At 32.3% G+C, this 17,368-nt stretch overlaps 1 protein-coding gene across 1 annotated transcript in view; it reads right to left on the bottom strand.

The window, feature by feature from the left end:
• FDX1 (ferredoxin 1) overlaps window positions 1-17,368 on the bottom strand; it is a 38,523-nt gene that overhangs the window by 8,294 nt on the left and 12,861 nt on the right. Inside the window, exon 2 of the mRNA XM_003766848.4 lies at window positions 13,667-13,791. Within this exon, the coding sequence (XP_003766896.1) occupies window positions 13,667-13,791 (125 nt within the window). The remainder of the gene's footprint in view (window positions 1-13,666; window positions 13,792-17,368) is intronic.

The following is a 17,368-nucleotide window of genomic DNA, read 5'->3' as shown; positions in this document are numbered from 1 at the left end:
ACTCTCCACCCCCAATTTCCATCCTGGTTTATTCACCAGCCTACTCCAGACACATATCAGGTGCTGGTTTCCCCAGGATGATTTTACCCTGAGGCCAACCAGGAACTAATCTATCATCAAAAGTTCCAGCCTCACTTGGCTAATTCTATTAGCTCTACTTATACAAAGGGTGCCTCTCCCCCTCCCCCCAATACATCCCTTTTAATGTACTGTCTTCTACCATTACAAAGAAAGCTCCTTAAAAGCTGGGGCACCATCAATTGGAGAATGGTTGGGTAAATTGTGGTATATGAATGTTATGGAATATTATTGTTCTGTAAGAAATGACCAGCAGGAAGATTTCAGAAAGGCCTGGAGAGACTTATATGAACTGATGCTGAGTGAAAGGAGCAGAACCAGGAGATCACTATATATGTCAACAACGATACTGTATGAAGATGTACTCTGATGGAAGTGGATTTCTTCGACAAAGAGAAGATCTAATTCAGTTCCAACTGACCAATGATGGACAGAAGCAGCTACACCCAGAGAAGAACACTGAGAAATGAATGTAAACTGTTTGCATTTTTGTTTTTCTTCCCAGGCTATTTTTACCTTCTGAATCCAATTCTTCCTGTGCAACAAGAGAACTGTTTGGTTCTGCACACATATATTATATCTAGGATATACTGTGACATATTTAACATGTATAAAACTGTTTGCCATCTGGGGAGGGGGTGGAGGGAGGAAACAGAAAAGTTGGAACAGAAGAGAGAAATTACCCAGGCATATGTTCTGTCAATAAAAAGTTATAAGAAAAAAAAATTTAAAAAAATAATAAAAAAAAAAGCTGGGGCACTTTTCTTTTTGGATCTCCAATGCCTAGCACAGAGATTGGAATAGAGTGACCACTTAATGTTCTCTCCATCCTTGGTTTTGTTCTCTCCATCCTTGGTCTACCTATAATTGCCTTGTTTGTATGTCTTTATCTCTCTCTCTCTCATGCTCTGATGAAATACATGCAAATAATATATAAACACTGTGTCTGGTATCTTATTTCCCTGCTAGACAGCAAGGTACTGTGGGGACATCTCATCTTTTCTTCTTCCCCAAGATTTAAGAAAATTCTCACAGGAGGGGTGTAGAGGGCTGGAACTCTGGAGAAGTATTCTTGAAACAAGGTGTTAACTCAGTGGAAATGATGAGATGATGGTTCTCTAGTTCACATATACTTAGTACTTCATATGGTGATGTAATGGTTCTCTAAGTTCACACATAATATGCTGTAATGATGTCATTATAATAAGATATATAAGGGCTAATAAGGACTGGACATGAGACATTCCATTTTTGACCATCTTTCTGCTGGCTCTCCTGCCTCCTGCACTCAAGACTGGGTCAGACTATGTCAGAGAGAGATAGGCTATGAAGGAGACAATAAAGACTCTAGATTATTCCTGACCATTCTCGTGGTCTCATGGTGTCTCTCCTGCTAAGGCCAAGGCCCGTCTGACGGACCCCCAGAAAGCTAGCCCGGACATTACAGAGGGGCCCAAGATAAACTTTCTGATTAAAAGAAAACATTCGTCCTACATTCATCCTATTTATAGAGGAGATAATCTCTAAGGCCTTTTCTAGATCATATTACATAACTTCATGGAATCAAAAACATTATATTAACAGGAACAAATAAATATAATTATAAACCAAATACAAATTCAGATGATCATCTTCACATTCATAATTTAAGCATTTTCTTTCCAAACAGATTACATAAGAATCCTGTAATGCTTTACAACAAAACTTCCAAGATAGCAAGCTAGGTTGATTCAGAAAGGTCTATCTGCCCCCTAGTGCCTGAACATAGTCAATTCTGATAGCAAATTTTATAATTTATCTAAATAGTTCTTCAAAATTATTTTCCAAAGACTAATCATGCCTTTTTGACTATTCAGGTAATTCATCTTTTCTATTATAGTGAAAATAATCAAACACCCACAGTATGCCAGTCACTATAAATCATAGAATGCTGGGAATAGGAATAAAAAGACTGAAAAAATAACTATTTATAATGTGCTTACATTCTAATTGGGATATAAATATATACTAAAGTAAATACAAAATAAAGCAGTTTAATATATGGTAGCTAGGGAAGAAGGTCCTTAGCAGCAATGGGAAACAAGAAAGACTTCGTGGAAAAATTAGTACAAAAGCTATGTGGTTCCAGGAAAAAAAGGAATTTTACGAGAAAGAGGAGAGGAAAGTTAAGTACATTTCAAGCACCTGCAATTCTTTCCTATAACATAGTTCTTTGTTCTTAATAGAACATAAAGATATAAAGTGCAAAGTCAAGGAGATAAGAGATGGAAGAGAAGGAATAAGAAAAAGGATAATTTGGTTGGATTGCTGAATAAGGGAAAGAGTACTATTGGATGAGGTTGAAAGGTTGAGGCCAAGTTATGAAGACCTTTAGAATCTAAACAAAAGTGCTTATAATTTATCCTAGAGGTAATAAATAGGATACACTGTAATGTACTAAACTGATGACTTAGTATACTTAAGAAAAATCACTTCAATGAAGGTTATAAAATAAATGTGTAGATAAACTGCCATAAGGATAGATTCGACTCAGGAATACCAATTAGAAACCAGTGAAATAATCAGTTAGCAGCTTTTATATCAACTTAAAAGGTTTCCATTTTGGTTCTATGGCAGGGGGGTGAGCTGAAGTTCACAGTACTAAAAGGGAGCAGGAGCACTGGCAGTGAATGTGGTTCTGGGGCCCTATTTAGGATTCAAGAGAGAAGAGGTACCCTAAATTTAGTTCCCAGGCCGAGCTTAGAAAACAAAAATAAGGAAAAGCTGAAGCCCGAAGCATATTCCCCAACATCTCTGGCTATATATAATTAGCAATTTATATAGTAACTTTATTCCAGGAATGCAGGAATGGTTTAACATAAAGTAAACTATTAACAATTGATTATATCAATACTAAAAGTAACAAAAATCATGAAAAAATCAATAGATGCAAAAAAAGCTTTTGCCAAAATACAACATTAATTGCTATTAAGAAATCTGAAGCCATAGATATAAATTAACTTTTTTCTTAAAAAGATAAGAAGCATCTACTTTAAAACTTATCAGCAAATATCATTCAAAATGGGGATAAGCTAGAAGACTTCCCAATAAGCTCAGGAGTGAAACAACAGCTAGATCCCTAGCTTTATAAGCTATAGAACCTTGGACAAGTCACTTAATTCTGACAGCCTAGCCAAAACACACACACACACGCATGCACATGCACACACACATGCACATAGGAATACTAATAGCAGAAGATATGAGGATATGCTTAAAAAGTCCTAAAGATCAACTATAAAACTAGGGAAAGTAACAATTTTGGCTAAGTATCAGAATATAAAACAAAGTCACATAAATCATCAGCATTTCTACATATCATTATCAAAACCTTGCAAGAAAAAATAGTAAGATACACCCCATTTAAAGTAACTACAGACAGTACAAAATACCTGGGAGTATATTTGCCAAAACAAACCCAGGAACATAAATACATTATAAAATACATTTTATACAAATAGTCAGATTTGGATAACTGCAGAAATATTAATTGTTCATATATGATATATAACAATTTGACCTAAATTGATTCAATGCCATTCAAATGAAATTACCAAAGAAATTATTTTACTGAATTAGAAAACAATAATAATTTTCATTTGGAAGAATAGAAGATCAAGAATTGCAAAGGAACTAATTAAAAAAAAGTAAAAGGAGGTTTAAAAATAAAAGGTCTTAAACTATGAGGTATTATCAAAACTATCTAACATAGGCCAAGAAATAGAAAGGCAGATCAGTGGAACAGATCAGATATTCAATACAACAGTAAATGAATATGGTAACTTTGTGTCTGACAAATGTAAAAAATTAAGCTTTGGGGATAAGAAGTCATTATCTGGTTAAAAAAAAAAACTGTTGGAAAAGCTTGAAAATAGTCCAGCAGAAATTGGGAATAGACCATTATCTTACACTATTTGCCAAGATGAGATCAAAATGGATATAATACATAAATATAAAGAAAACTATCAAAGTAAAGTAGTGGAACAAGGAATATATTATTTTTCAGACTTATGGATAGAGCAATGCATGAATAATAAATAAGAGATAGCATCATGAGATGTAAAATGGATAATTTTGATTATATTAAAAAGGTTTCATACAAATAAAACCAATGTAACAAAGATTGAAAGCAGAAAACTGAGGAATTTTTTTTATATTTTAAAGGGAAAAGTCTCAAACTCAAATATATAAAGATTTTGTCAAAACCATAAGAATATGAGAGTTAATGCCAAATGATAAATGGTCAAAGCATATGCTCAGGTAGTTTTTTGGTGAAGAAATCAAAATTATATAGCGTCATGAAAAAATGCTCTAAATCAATATTCATTAAATAAATTTAGCTGAAAACAACTTATGTTGGAAGGGATGTGAAAAAAATGGGATACTAATTCACTATAGTTGAAATTGAACAGATCCAATCTTTGTAGAGAGCAATCTAGAATTATATCCAAAGAGTTATAAAACTGCCTATACCCTTTGACCCAAAAGTATTACTATTAGATGATTAGGGGAAACAGAAAAGTATTATATGTCCTAAAATATTTGCATCAATTCTCTATAGCAGCAAAGAACTGAACATTAAAGGGATATCCTTCATTGGGAAATGGCTAAAGAAGTTGTGGTACATGATTGTAATAGAATAGAGTGTGCTATAAGAAAGGATGAGACAGTTAATTTTAGAAAAATATGGAAAAAGGAATAATCAAATAATTAAAAGTGAAATGAGCAAAACCAAAAGAATGTTGTTCATAGTAACAGAAATATTGCCACGATAATATCTTTAAATTAATAATTCATTTTGCCTATCATAACTACTCAAATCAATTACAAAGGATCTATGATACATCTATTCACTTCCAGAGAAAGAACTGATGTGTAGTATAGATATAATTTTACATACATATAACATCTTTAAATTAATAATTCATTTTGCCTATCATAACTACTCAAATCAACTACAAAGGATCTATGATAGATCTATCCACTTCCAGAGAAAGAACTGATGTGCAGTATAGATATAATTTTACATGTGTGTGTGTGTCTATATATATATAGACACACACACATTCACTCTTATCTGTGACTAACACTAGCCTTTTTTAAAGTGAGGGAAATACACAATAGAAAAGAAAAAGAAAACTTAGAAGCACAGAAAAGCTCGTTAGCTTTGAAAATGATGAGGAGTATTTACTATGCTGTTTGTTTTTTTTTATAGTAAAGAGTCAATGACTTTTTTATAGTAAAGAGTAATCTAGTGTTTTATAAATCCAAAGGCTCCAGCTTTTAGGATAATAACTCATTCTTTGACAAAAATTGCTGAAAAAACTAGATAATAGTATGACAGAGACTAGGCATTTGACCAACATCTAAAATGCTATACCAAGATAAGGTCCAAATGAGTCCATGATTTAGAAATAAAGAGTACTATTATAAGCAAATTAGTAGAACAAAGGATAGTCCACCTGTCAAATCTGTGGAGAAGGGAAGAATTATGGCCAAAGAAGAACTAGAGAACATTATAAAATTACAAAATGGATAATTTTGATCACATTAAAAAGGTCCTATACAAAGCCAAAGCAGTTAATGTTATGAATAAGGGAAGCAGAAAGTTGGGAACACATTTTTACAGCCAATGTTTTTGATAAAGGCCTCTTTTCTAAATATATACAGAAATGACTTAAATTTATAAGAATACAGGTCATTCCCCAACTAATAAATTGATTAGCAAATGATTAGAAAAATGCAAATTAAGACAACTCTGAGGTACCAGATCATATCTCTCAGATTACATAAGATGACAAGAAACAATAATGATAAATGTAGGTGGGGATGTGGGAAAACTGGAATACTAATGTATGGTTGGTGGATTTGTGAAATGATCCAACCATTTTGGAAAGCAATTTGGAACTATTTCCCAAGAGCTACAGAACTGAGCATATCCTTTGCTCCATCAGTCTCACTACTAGGTCAATATCCCAAAGAAGATTATAAAAAAGGGAAAAGGACCCATATGTATAAAAATATTTGTGGCAGCTCTTTTTGTAGTGGCAAGGAGCTGGAAATTGAATACATGTCCATCAGTTGGGGAATGGCTGAATAAGTTATGGTATATGGAGATAATAGAATATTATTGTTCTATAAGAAATGATAAGCAAGATGATTTTACAAAAACCTGGAAAGATTTGCATGATATGATGCTGAGTAAAGTAAGCAAAGTCAAGGGAATATTGTACACAAGACAAGATTATGCGATGATTTGTCTGTGTTCAACATAGTTTTTCTCAACAATGTAGCACTTCAAGGTAATTCCAATAAATTTGGGATGAAAAATGTCATTCACATCCAGAGAGAAAACTGTAGAAACTGAATGTGGACTGAATTTTCACTTTTTTTGTTTGTTTGTTTTTCTCTCATGGTTTTTTTCCTCCCTTTTGGTCTGATTTTTCTTGCACATCACCAAATAAGGAAATATGTTTAAAAGGATTGTACATACTTAACCTATATCAGACTGCTTGCTGTCTTGAGAGGGAAGAGGAGGTAAGGGAAGGAGGGAGAAAAGTTTAAAATACAAAGTTACAAAAATGAATGTTGAAAACATGAATTGGGATAACTAGCATACTATGGAGAAGGGGGGTAAGAAGTGATAAATGTTGGAAGGAATGAAAGGAAATGGATAGATAATAAATTGTATTGAGAAAAAGATAAAGAATATAAAATGGAAATTCATGGTTTTAGATAAAATCTTTTGATGTGCTGTATACATGAAAAAGTTACTTTTGTGTGTGTGTTTTTATATTTAAGTTCAAAATAAATAAAACATTTTTTAAAAAAATCTCTCACATTAAAAAAAATCAGTGCTTATATATGGTGATTTAAAAAGCAAGATACATATATTTTATAATGCCCCCCCCCACCAAAAAAAATATGCCTTTAGGAAAGATTTCTTCAAGGTTTAAGTTATACTGCAACAGGAAACTTGAAAAAAAGGATACTCAATCAGTACATAAATGCAGTATATTAATTCAAAAACCTGAAAACCTGAAAAATGTTTTTATTTATCTAAAACATAAGACAATTAATCTCTATTTCTAGAGATATAAGAGACCTTAAGAGACCTTAAAAATGATTTTATCCTTATTTCATAGATGAAGAAACTGAGGTTTGGGAAAAGGATATAACTTGGTTAATAATAGAATAGCACTAGATTGGTACATTCTAAGTCTCTAACATTTTATTTTGAAATATCTTAGGTTTAGGTACCAGAGAACCACTTTATACTTCAGTATATATAAAAGTTTCTACGAAATGGCAATCTAGATAGACAAATGCTTACAGGCAGCTTCTTTACGTGAAAATCCACGTGGGTAGACAAGGAACACTTAGAAGTTTTCCATGACAAATTTCATTTTAAGCTTAGTAACCTAGGGTTACAAAGTCTAGAAGAGAACAAGATGTCTTAAAATGGAATACATGAGTAGACAAAGAAAATAAGTCAGATAGTAATTCCTAGTTTCTTTATACACCTTCAAGTTAATCTATTTATGACCCACAGTTATTTCTAATTTCTTCTTTGGATTTTATTGTTCTTTTAATCCATTCTCGGATCCCTTATTTTTCATTTTCTGATTCCTACTTTTTTTTTTAATTTTATTTTCCCCAGATACATGTAAAAAGCTTTTTTGGGGGGGATTATACATAGACATTCTTTTTTTTTTTTTTTTTTTTTTTGCATATTTCCTTAAGAATGATGTTGGGAGAGAAAAATCAGAACAAAAGGGGAAAATTCTGGTCTCAACATGGAGTCAAAAGACTAAATTCAAATCCTGCCTCAAGGCACTTAATCTATGTCTATATCAGGTTTTTCAACTGTAAAATGGTAATAATAATAATAGTACCTACCTCCCAGGACTGTTGTGAGAACCAAATGAGATAATAATTGTAAAGTGCTTAAATACATAAAAGTTAGCCATTACTATTATGGTTGTGGTTGTTATCTATTTCCATTAGACTGTAAATTCCTTCAGGGGAAGGACTATTTTTTAAAACTTGTATTTCTATCTTCAACATTTAGCACATAATACATACTTAATAAATGTTTATTAACTACAAAATAATTTTTTCAGTGAGTGAAGCTTAACACTGCACTGAATTTTATTTTATGGAAGAAATCTTTTAAAAATATCGTATATATCTTGTCTCTTTAAGAGAACATGTATAATTCAAATTTGTTTTATGACTCCAGTTATTACAAGTAAATAGTATATAAACTATAAATAGTATTTATGAACAAGTAAATAAAGTATTATAAAAATTAATGGTCAACCATTATAAATATCCTGTTCATTTCTTTTCCAAAACTCTAAATCTTTTGTAATCACCCACACTTCTAGCTACACTTTGGTCCTCCCTTCATATAAATCTTAATGAAGAAATGGCCTCTTTCCTTACCAAAGCTAGTCTCATTCCTATTCCACCAACCCCCAAATCATTCCCTCTTTTTTTCATCCTCAATCTTCCCTTATTTTCTGACTCTTTCCCCAACACTTAAAAATATGATTAGGTCTCAACCCAATCTTCTAGATGTTCTTTCCTTTCTTAGTTTTTATGACATTATTCTCTCCTGATTTTCCTATCAATCTGATTATTCCTTCTCATTCTTCTTTGCTGCACTCTCCTCTCCATATTTACCAAGTATAGGATTTCCCACACACCTTAAGATTCTGGCTTGGTCTTCTACTCCTGACTAAATGATATACCTCAATATAGTCTTATCTATTCCTAGAGGTTTAATTATCTTATGTATGCAAATGACTCTCAAATCTATTACCTAGACCAAATCTCTCTCTTGAATTATATTCTCATTTTATCAATAGATCAATGATCATCTCCATCTGAATATCCCCTGTGTACTGCAATTTCAACATGTCTGAAACAGCATTCATAGTTTACCCAAAGCCCATCTCTACTTCTAAATGTCCCCATTTTTCTTGATGGTACTATGATCCTTCCAGTCTCAGGCTTATAATTAGTTGAATTATTATCACAGATTTTTCCTTCTCCCTCAATACTTTTATCAAATCTGCAATCCTTCATGATTCTATCTTCACATGTCCTGTATATGTTCCCTTCTTTTGACAAATTCAGGATCTCACCGCTTCTCACCTGAACAATAATTTGCTATGTTTTTTTTTTTCTTTTTTTTTCTTCAAAACTACCAGTTTTGTATTCCCAATATATTCCTCTGGCCATGTAACACCACCCCACCCATAATCTTTTTTAATGGCTTTCTACTGCTGATAAAATATAAATTTCTCAGCCTATTTTAAAACTCTCAACACCTATGTCTTTTTCTGCCTGGTAGACTTCTTTAGTTTTTGTCAGAGCACTGTTCCAGTGAAAGCTCCCATAAAAGGCATTTTCTAGTCCCTAAAACTCAACTTTCCAATTTATTAGAATTTTCTCTATCATTTGTCTCTATACAGTGCTTAACACAATGGCTTATACTTAGAAAGCACTTAAGTGCTTAATTTAAATGAATTATCTCTCTTGTAGAAAAGGTTTGCAAATCTTTGATCTGAGCTCCAAAATCATTTTCTTAAGTCTTCAAATGAAATGGCACTGGAAATGGGCTCACACAGGTATAAATAGGGTAATTCAGATTTGGTAAAACATGACCAAAAAAAATTTAGCCAAGGAAAAACTGTACCTGTAATCAATCCCTCACTGGCAGTATTGTAAAATATAATGTATTAATTTTTCTCCAGTTTATTCTCACATTTAAATACATAATACAACTGAAGTAACTTGAGTTGTCTAAAGTAAATAAATTGGTCAATTATACTTCATCCACCAATCTCTACATTTTTATCATTTGTCTCCATGGCATCTATATAGAAATTATTTTTCTATGGCTGGCTAAACTTCACAAGAACAAATGTGTGAGTGAGCGACTAAGTAAGGAACAGTCTCCTACTGTCATTCAGTCAATTTTTACTTTGGACTTTATTCTTGAGTGTGTCATTGCCTTCAGTTCTTTTAAATAGAAAAGTTTTTCTTGTGAAATTTGAATTTGTAACTCTAAAAATTTATAATTACATGGAGAGGAGGTTTTGTTGGTAGGGACAAAGACTAGTACTACCACCAAATTTAGCTAAGAAAATTAGGGCACCAAGAAAATTAATAAAAGCAACAAAATCTTATAAAGATGAAGAAAAAGATCACAAGGGAATACAAAAGTAAATGAGATTCTTATGGCTTTTTTATACATACCTTCAAACATGGCTAATGTGGGAATGTGTTTTATTGAACTACACTAGTTTGCACTGTATTTAGGGATTTCCTTTTTTTTTTTTTTTTTTTTTTTTTTTTAAATTTGTTCAATGGGGCCAGGGAGGAGAGAAATATATTAGTTACAAAAAAAAAAAAAAAAAAAAAAAAAAAAAAAAAAAGAAATCTTGTTATCTGAGAAAAAATTCAAAATGAACTTTTAAAAGAGTAATTTTCACTACAGTGTAGTACTGTGTCTAACTTTCAGGATAAATTATTGAAGATTTAAAGAAATGAAAAGATTCTGATCACCTTCAGGTTAGGTTACGGCAGTTAGTTCCAAAGAGAAAATGCTATAAATGTACCAAATGAATTTGCAGTGGGGCTTAGTTATAATGAATGAATGATCCTATTGAAGTAAGTCATTATTCAGGATATAGCACTAGTCATTACTCATTCATTAGTGAGGATTTATCACTCAGCAAATTTTGTTGTTTAGTCGTTTTTCAATATTGTTGATTCTTCATGACCACTTTAAAGGGTTTATTGGCAAAGACAAAAAAAGTGGTTTGCCATTTCTTTTTCTAGCTCGTTTTGTAGATAAGGAAACTAAGGAAAATAGTGGTAAATGACTTGCACAGGGTCACAGAGATATTAAGTGTCTAGGCTTAAATCTGAACTCAGGAAGATGAATCTTCCTGATTCCAGTTCAGTACTCTGTTCACTACACCACCCAGCTTCACCTCAGTAAACTGTTGTACAGTATCATAGAATCTTAGAAGTTACTTACCTCCTACCTTCTATCTCATCCTTTCTACAATTTCTCTAAAAGGTAATCAATCAAGCCTCTGATTGAACATACCGGTGACTAGAAATTCACTACCATTTTTTAAAAGCTCTCTTAATATTTATTCTTCCTTATATATAGTGAGATGAACCCACTTCTGTAATTTTCCTTCACTACATTTAGTTCTACTATCCAAAACTACATAAAATAACCTTAACCATTATTTTACAAAATAGCTCTTCAAATACATGGAAAACTATTATAATCTCCACCAAAGCTTCTGTAAGAATAAAGTTCTTTTCATTTTTTCCTTACCTGACCAACTCTTTATTGTCATGGCTGCCCTCTTCTGGACAAGTTCTGGTTTTTCAATCACCCTCTTAAAACATAAGGTACCCAAAATTTAACACAACACTTGACATTTGGTCTAACCAGAGTTAGGTACAATGAAATTATTGCCTACTTTATTTTAGACCTCAGACTGCAAATAGCTAGAGGAAGGTAGGTGAGGTATATACTGTGCTTATACTGTAGACTTTTAAGTGAAATAAAACCCATACATCTTTTTCATTTAAACTGTTCTTAGCCAGGCCTACCTCATCAAATATTTGTTGACTACTATTATTCATCTAAGTACAATCATTTTTTGCTATTACATTTTGTCTTCTTAATTCTAACATTCCAATTAAGAACCCTTTTCAATATTTTTTACAAACTGTATGATCACAAACATGGTATCAATATGTTCATATGTGAAATCATTAATAAAAATATTGAACAAGTCAAGGATAAGGATTCAATCTAGTAACACAAATATAAAAACTCCTTCTTTGGGTCTATAAACCTGGCTATAAAACTATCTACCTGTCTATTCATCCTACATTTCAACATTTTGTCCACAAAGAAATTATGGAAGGTGCAAAGGAGCAAATTTAGGTTTAATGTAAAGAAAAGTTTCCCAACAATTAAGACTTACTCAGAAGTGAAAAGGATTGCCTCAGAAGATAGTAAGAGCCTCCTCACTAGAGATCTTTCAAGGAAAAACTGGCTTGCTTTTTATTGGATATAATGTAGAGCAGAGAATATGAACCATTTTTTGTACCATGGACCTGATGGAGCTAACAAACTAGTTCTCAGAATAATTTATTTTTTTAACAAATTTATAACTGAGGGAAATGCTAAATTTTAGAGATTGATAAAAATAAAGATGTAATTTCTTTTCCCATCCAAATTAAAGAATCTACTGAAATCTATCCCCAAATCCTTTGGGGTCAAGGGACCTTAGTATAAAAATGTCTATTATATGACCACTATGATAATAATATGTCTTACATGATTGAAAATGTAGAATCTTTATCAAATGACTTAGTGTCTCAGGGAGAAAGGAAAGGTGAGGGAAGGAGAAGGAAAATTTGGAATGCAAAAATTTTTATTTAAGAGGTAAAGGGAATCTTGCTAAAGTTTTAGTTAAAATTATTTGATCCTTGAATTTCTTTCTAGTTCTAGATTCTGTGATTTCATTAGATTTATTTCTCTTCTATATATGTACCTAAATTAATGCAGCTAGGATTGAAAGAGAAATACACAAGTGTGTTCTTTCATGCTCTTTTTTCTTTAGATGATAAAATATTTGATGATAGAACTATATCTATTTCAATCTCTAGTTCATTGTTCTACAGAGAAAAGATAATTCTGATGTTATTCCCCAAGTATTAAAAATAGTTTACAAAGGATTCAAATTCTGTCCCCAGTAATTTTTATAGCAATTCCTCGACTTTAGTTTGGGTAGGTCAATTATTATTCTATGTTAATCTACAATAATCTACCTTTGAGTCATTTCAGTCACTACTCCATTTAGGGTGCTTTGCAGAGATACCAGAGTGCTTTGCCATTTCCTTCTCCAGTTAATTTTACATATGAAGAACTGAGATAAACAGGCTACTTGCCCAAGATGACATTACTAGTAAGTGTCTGAGGTTAGATTTGAAGGCAGGTCTTCCTAACTCCACAATGAGTGTTCTATCCACTGTGCCACCTAGCTTTGAATGCAACCTTTCATTTTCCTTGTCTGATAAATTCTCTGACATTCCTCTCATTTTAATTCTTACCAAATGAGTAAAGAGGTTGTAAGTAGTTGAGTGTAAACTGTTTTTGGTCTAACCCCATATTTCACTGGTGTGGGGAACTCTAACAACCAATACAGAGACACAACTATAGACAACTTATAGCTACTGAGAAGTTAAATAACTTATCCATGCACAGCCCTACCAAAGGGCTATTCTTTTGCAGATATGTAAAATAAAGGGGTTGGATTACTTAATTCAAAGATTAAGAATATTATATATTGTGTACTAGGTAGCACATAATAGGCACTTAATAACTGCTTGTTGCTTGACTGTGAGTCTAATAATTCTCTGGTCAATTTTGTGGGTTAAAGTTTAATTATAACGCACTTCCATACACAAATTTTTTCAATATTAAATGATTTCTACTTACCAAACCCATCAATGTCTAGATTATTATTAACAACAACATCTAGTAGGGTGTCACCAACTTTTCCTTGGGTGGTTAATTTGTCACCATCACGGTTTATAAAATGAATGGTTATTTTATCTTCTGAGCTAGAAAAAAAAAGAAGCATACCTTTAGTATTCTTTAATCTTAGATAAGTCTTTATAATAAAGTAGTTAACAATGTAAGTAAACATCAGCAAATGTATCTCTACTTTTCATCCTCTCTCTTTCAAAGGATCACCTTAGGAAGATGCTAGTATAAATCACAAATTCTGGGATTAAGCAAACTTCTCATCGACCAACATTTTGTATATGTTCAAAGTCTATCAATAATCTTTCTTCACTCTATGAATCAGATTATTATTATTTTTTATTTAATAGCCTTCTATTTACAGGTTATATGTATGGATAACTTTACAGCATTAACAATTGCCAAACCTCTTGTTCCAATTTTTCACCTCTTACCTCCTCCCTCCCCCAGATGGCAGGATGACCAGTAGATGTTAAATATATTAAAATATAAATTAGATACACAATAAGTATACATGACCAAACCATTATTTTGCTGTACAAAAAGAATCAGACTCTGAAATATTGTACAATTAGCTTGTGAAGAAATCAAAAATGCAGGTGGGCATAAATATAGGGATTGGGAATTCAATGTAATGGTTTTTAGTCATCACCCAGAGTTCTTTCTCTAGGCATAGCTGGTGCAGTTCATTACTGCTCCATTGGAAATGATTTGGTTGATCTCATTGCTGAGGATGGCCAGGTCCATCAGAACTGGTCATCATATAGTATTGTTGTTGAAGTAGATAAGGATCTCCTGGCCCTGCTCATTTCACTCATCATCAGTTCGTGTAAGTCTCTCCAGGCCTTTCTGAAATCATCCTTTTGGTCATTTCTTACAGAACAATAATATTCCATAATATTCATATACCACAATTCATTCAGCCATTCTTCAACTGATGGGCCTCCACTTAGTTTCCAGTTTCTAGCCACTACAAAGAGGGCTGCCACAAATATTCATGCACATACAGGTCCCTTTCCCTTATGAATCAGATTAACTTAAATGAAGTACAACCACCATGTTAGTAATTAAAAATTGTACAGTGATCAGAAATGAGGATCTCATTCACCAAAAATTTATCTACACATGAAGATAACAGCCATTCCCCATAATATTGCTCCTAAGACAACTACTGGTAGGGAGACCTGAAATTCAATTTCAGTTGTATAACTTTAGACTATTTGGTTATCCTCCAAATCTCAGTTCTAATACATACAACAAAGGTACCGAAGGTTCCATTGTTTAGGGTTGCATTGTGCTCTAAATCTAACATGGACTAATTTTATTTTATAATAATGTTAATCTGTAATACTGGTCCATCTTTAGATAGTGAGTGGTTTCCTTTCCATCTATCCTTTCTCCAACTTGTTCCTATTGAGTTCCCTCTCAGACACTGCTTCATCTTACATTTTGCTTCCATGAAATTAATGATGCTGGCCAGCGGCACATTTAGATAATACTTTTCGATTATACTTATTCCAGCTTCACACTATACTGAGCTCTCTACATGTCATTAAGAAAAAGAATCAAAGAATATGGATATTTCAAAAGAGAAAAACAAATATCCTCATTGTTAGAAGTTCTCTAAAATACTATGCAAGACTAGGATTTTGGTGCTGAAAGGCATCAGTACCATTTGGTAGCACACAGAGCCCCTGGATAATCCTGTTTGAACCTACCACTTTTATTATTAAAATGGGATAGGAGCTAGAAAATGTGTTTAAGGATTAACCTGAGGATACTGACCTAAAACCCCAAAGAGATCAAAGAAATAAAGTGAAAAACACAAATACAAAAATATTTATAGCAGTTCTATTTTACAGAAGCAAATAAATGGTAACTAATGATATACACATAAATCAGGGAAGTACCAAGTAAATTATGGAACATGAACGTAATGAAATGTTACTGTATTACAAGGAATAATGAAAAGGAAGTTTTAGAAAATCCTGGAAGACTGTTATGCATAATGGAGAAAGAACCAAAAAAATTCATACATCACGTCACAAATACAATGATGTCATATAAACAAACAATTTTGAAATACTTCTGAATTATAATTAAAGTACAATAATCATGGTAGTAAGGAATTATGATAGAACAAAACCAAGATGTTTGGGTAATTTATCCAGTCATCTAGGTAGATAGAGAACATCATGTAGTGAATCACTGATGACATTAGTATCTTGATACTGGTGAATTCTTTAGACAAAACACTACCAGATTAATTATTTTGTTAAAGCTGTACAACAATTCTAAAGGACCACTTATAAAGTATGATACGTCTTTCCTGAGAAAAATAATGGATTCTGAGTATGAGACATATTTTTTAAAACATGGTCATTGTGGAAATTTTTTTTTGCTTGGCTAAGCACTTGGCACAATGCTTGGTACATAGTAGGCACTTAATAAATGCTTATTAACAGATTGTGTGTATATACACACATATATGTTTTATATGTGTGTATATACACACACATACATACATGTTACAAATATATAAATATATTATGTATGTTACAATAATTTTTTAGGTAAAAGAATTAGGAGAGAAAATGGCTTTTGTTCATTGAAAAACATTAAAAACAACAAATTAATCAATCTGATAATGTCTTATTCAAAAAATTCATAGTATCAAGATACCAATGCTAACAGTGATTCACTACATGATGTTCTCTATCTCCCTCCACCTAGATGGCTAAATAAATTATCCAAACATCTTGGTTTTATTCTACCATGATTTCCTACTACCTTAATTTTTATCCTACACAAGCAAAAAGCAATACATAAAATAATTCTAGTGCAATTTTCACAATTGCCAATAGGTGGCAACAACTGGCAACAGATGGTTTCTTTATCACAGACTCCTAAAAAAAAGTGACATCTCAGGGTTTCTTAAATTTTTTCTACCATTCCCTCTTCCCCTTTTCACACAAGAAATTTTACACAACCCCATCTTGAATCTGAGCCAAGGTGTTTCTGGCAGCATTAGTTCATTAGCAATTCAAAGTGCACATGTTTGTGTGTTCAGTATCAAGGCAAGTACTGCGATGCAGCATGGGTAAGTACTGTTAGAAAGAAACACCTCAGATTCATTACATATTTGATTTTGAATTGTTTTTTGGTCATTACATTCAGAAATCTTTTACTGTTGTCAAATTTTTCATGACCTCCACATTCAGTTACATAACTCCATTTGGGATGGTGACCTATGATCCAAGAAGCTTTGACATATCAGAGCTGGAAAAAAAAAGAATGAAGATCCTATGTGTCATCAATTTAAATCAACACACATTTATTATAAATAAAAACATGAAAGGACATGCTTTCAAGGAACTTAAGAAATCTTGTACAGAAAAAAAAAAAGTACACAAATATTTATACCACTGGATTTAAGTGAGGTACAAGGAAACGCAGAGAGAAAGTTCTAGAGAAATGTGAGGAGAAAGTAATCTTCATCTTTGGGATAGGGAAAGGGAGGAATTATGCATTTACCTCACAAGACAAGGGTTCAGCTCCAATATTTAATATTTATTTTTGGATAAGTCACTCTTAACCCCAGTACCTTGTTCTGTTTCTCTGTAATTGTCTTTTTGATCTAAACCTGATTTTACT

Source organism: Sarcophilus harrisii, chromosome 3 (assembly GCF_902635505.1).
Source record: "Sarcophilus harrisii chromosome 3, mSarHar1.11, whole genome shotgun sequence".
Lineage (NCBI taxonomy): Eukaryota > Metazoa > Chordata > Mammalia > Dasyuromorphia > Dasyuridae > Sarcophilus > Sarcophilus harrisii.
The sequence above is the reverse complement of the archived record's forward strand: the minus strand, read 5'-3'. Positions and strand labels throughout refer to the sequence as shown.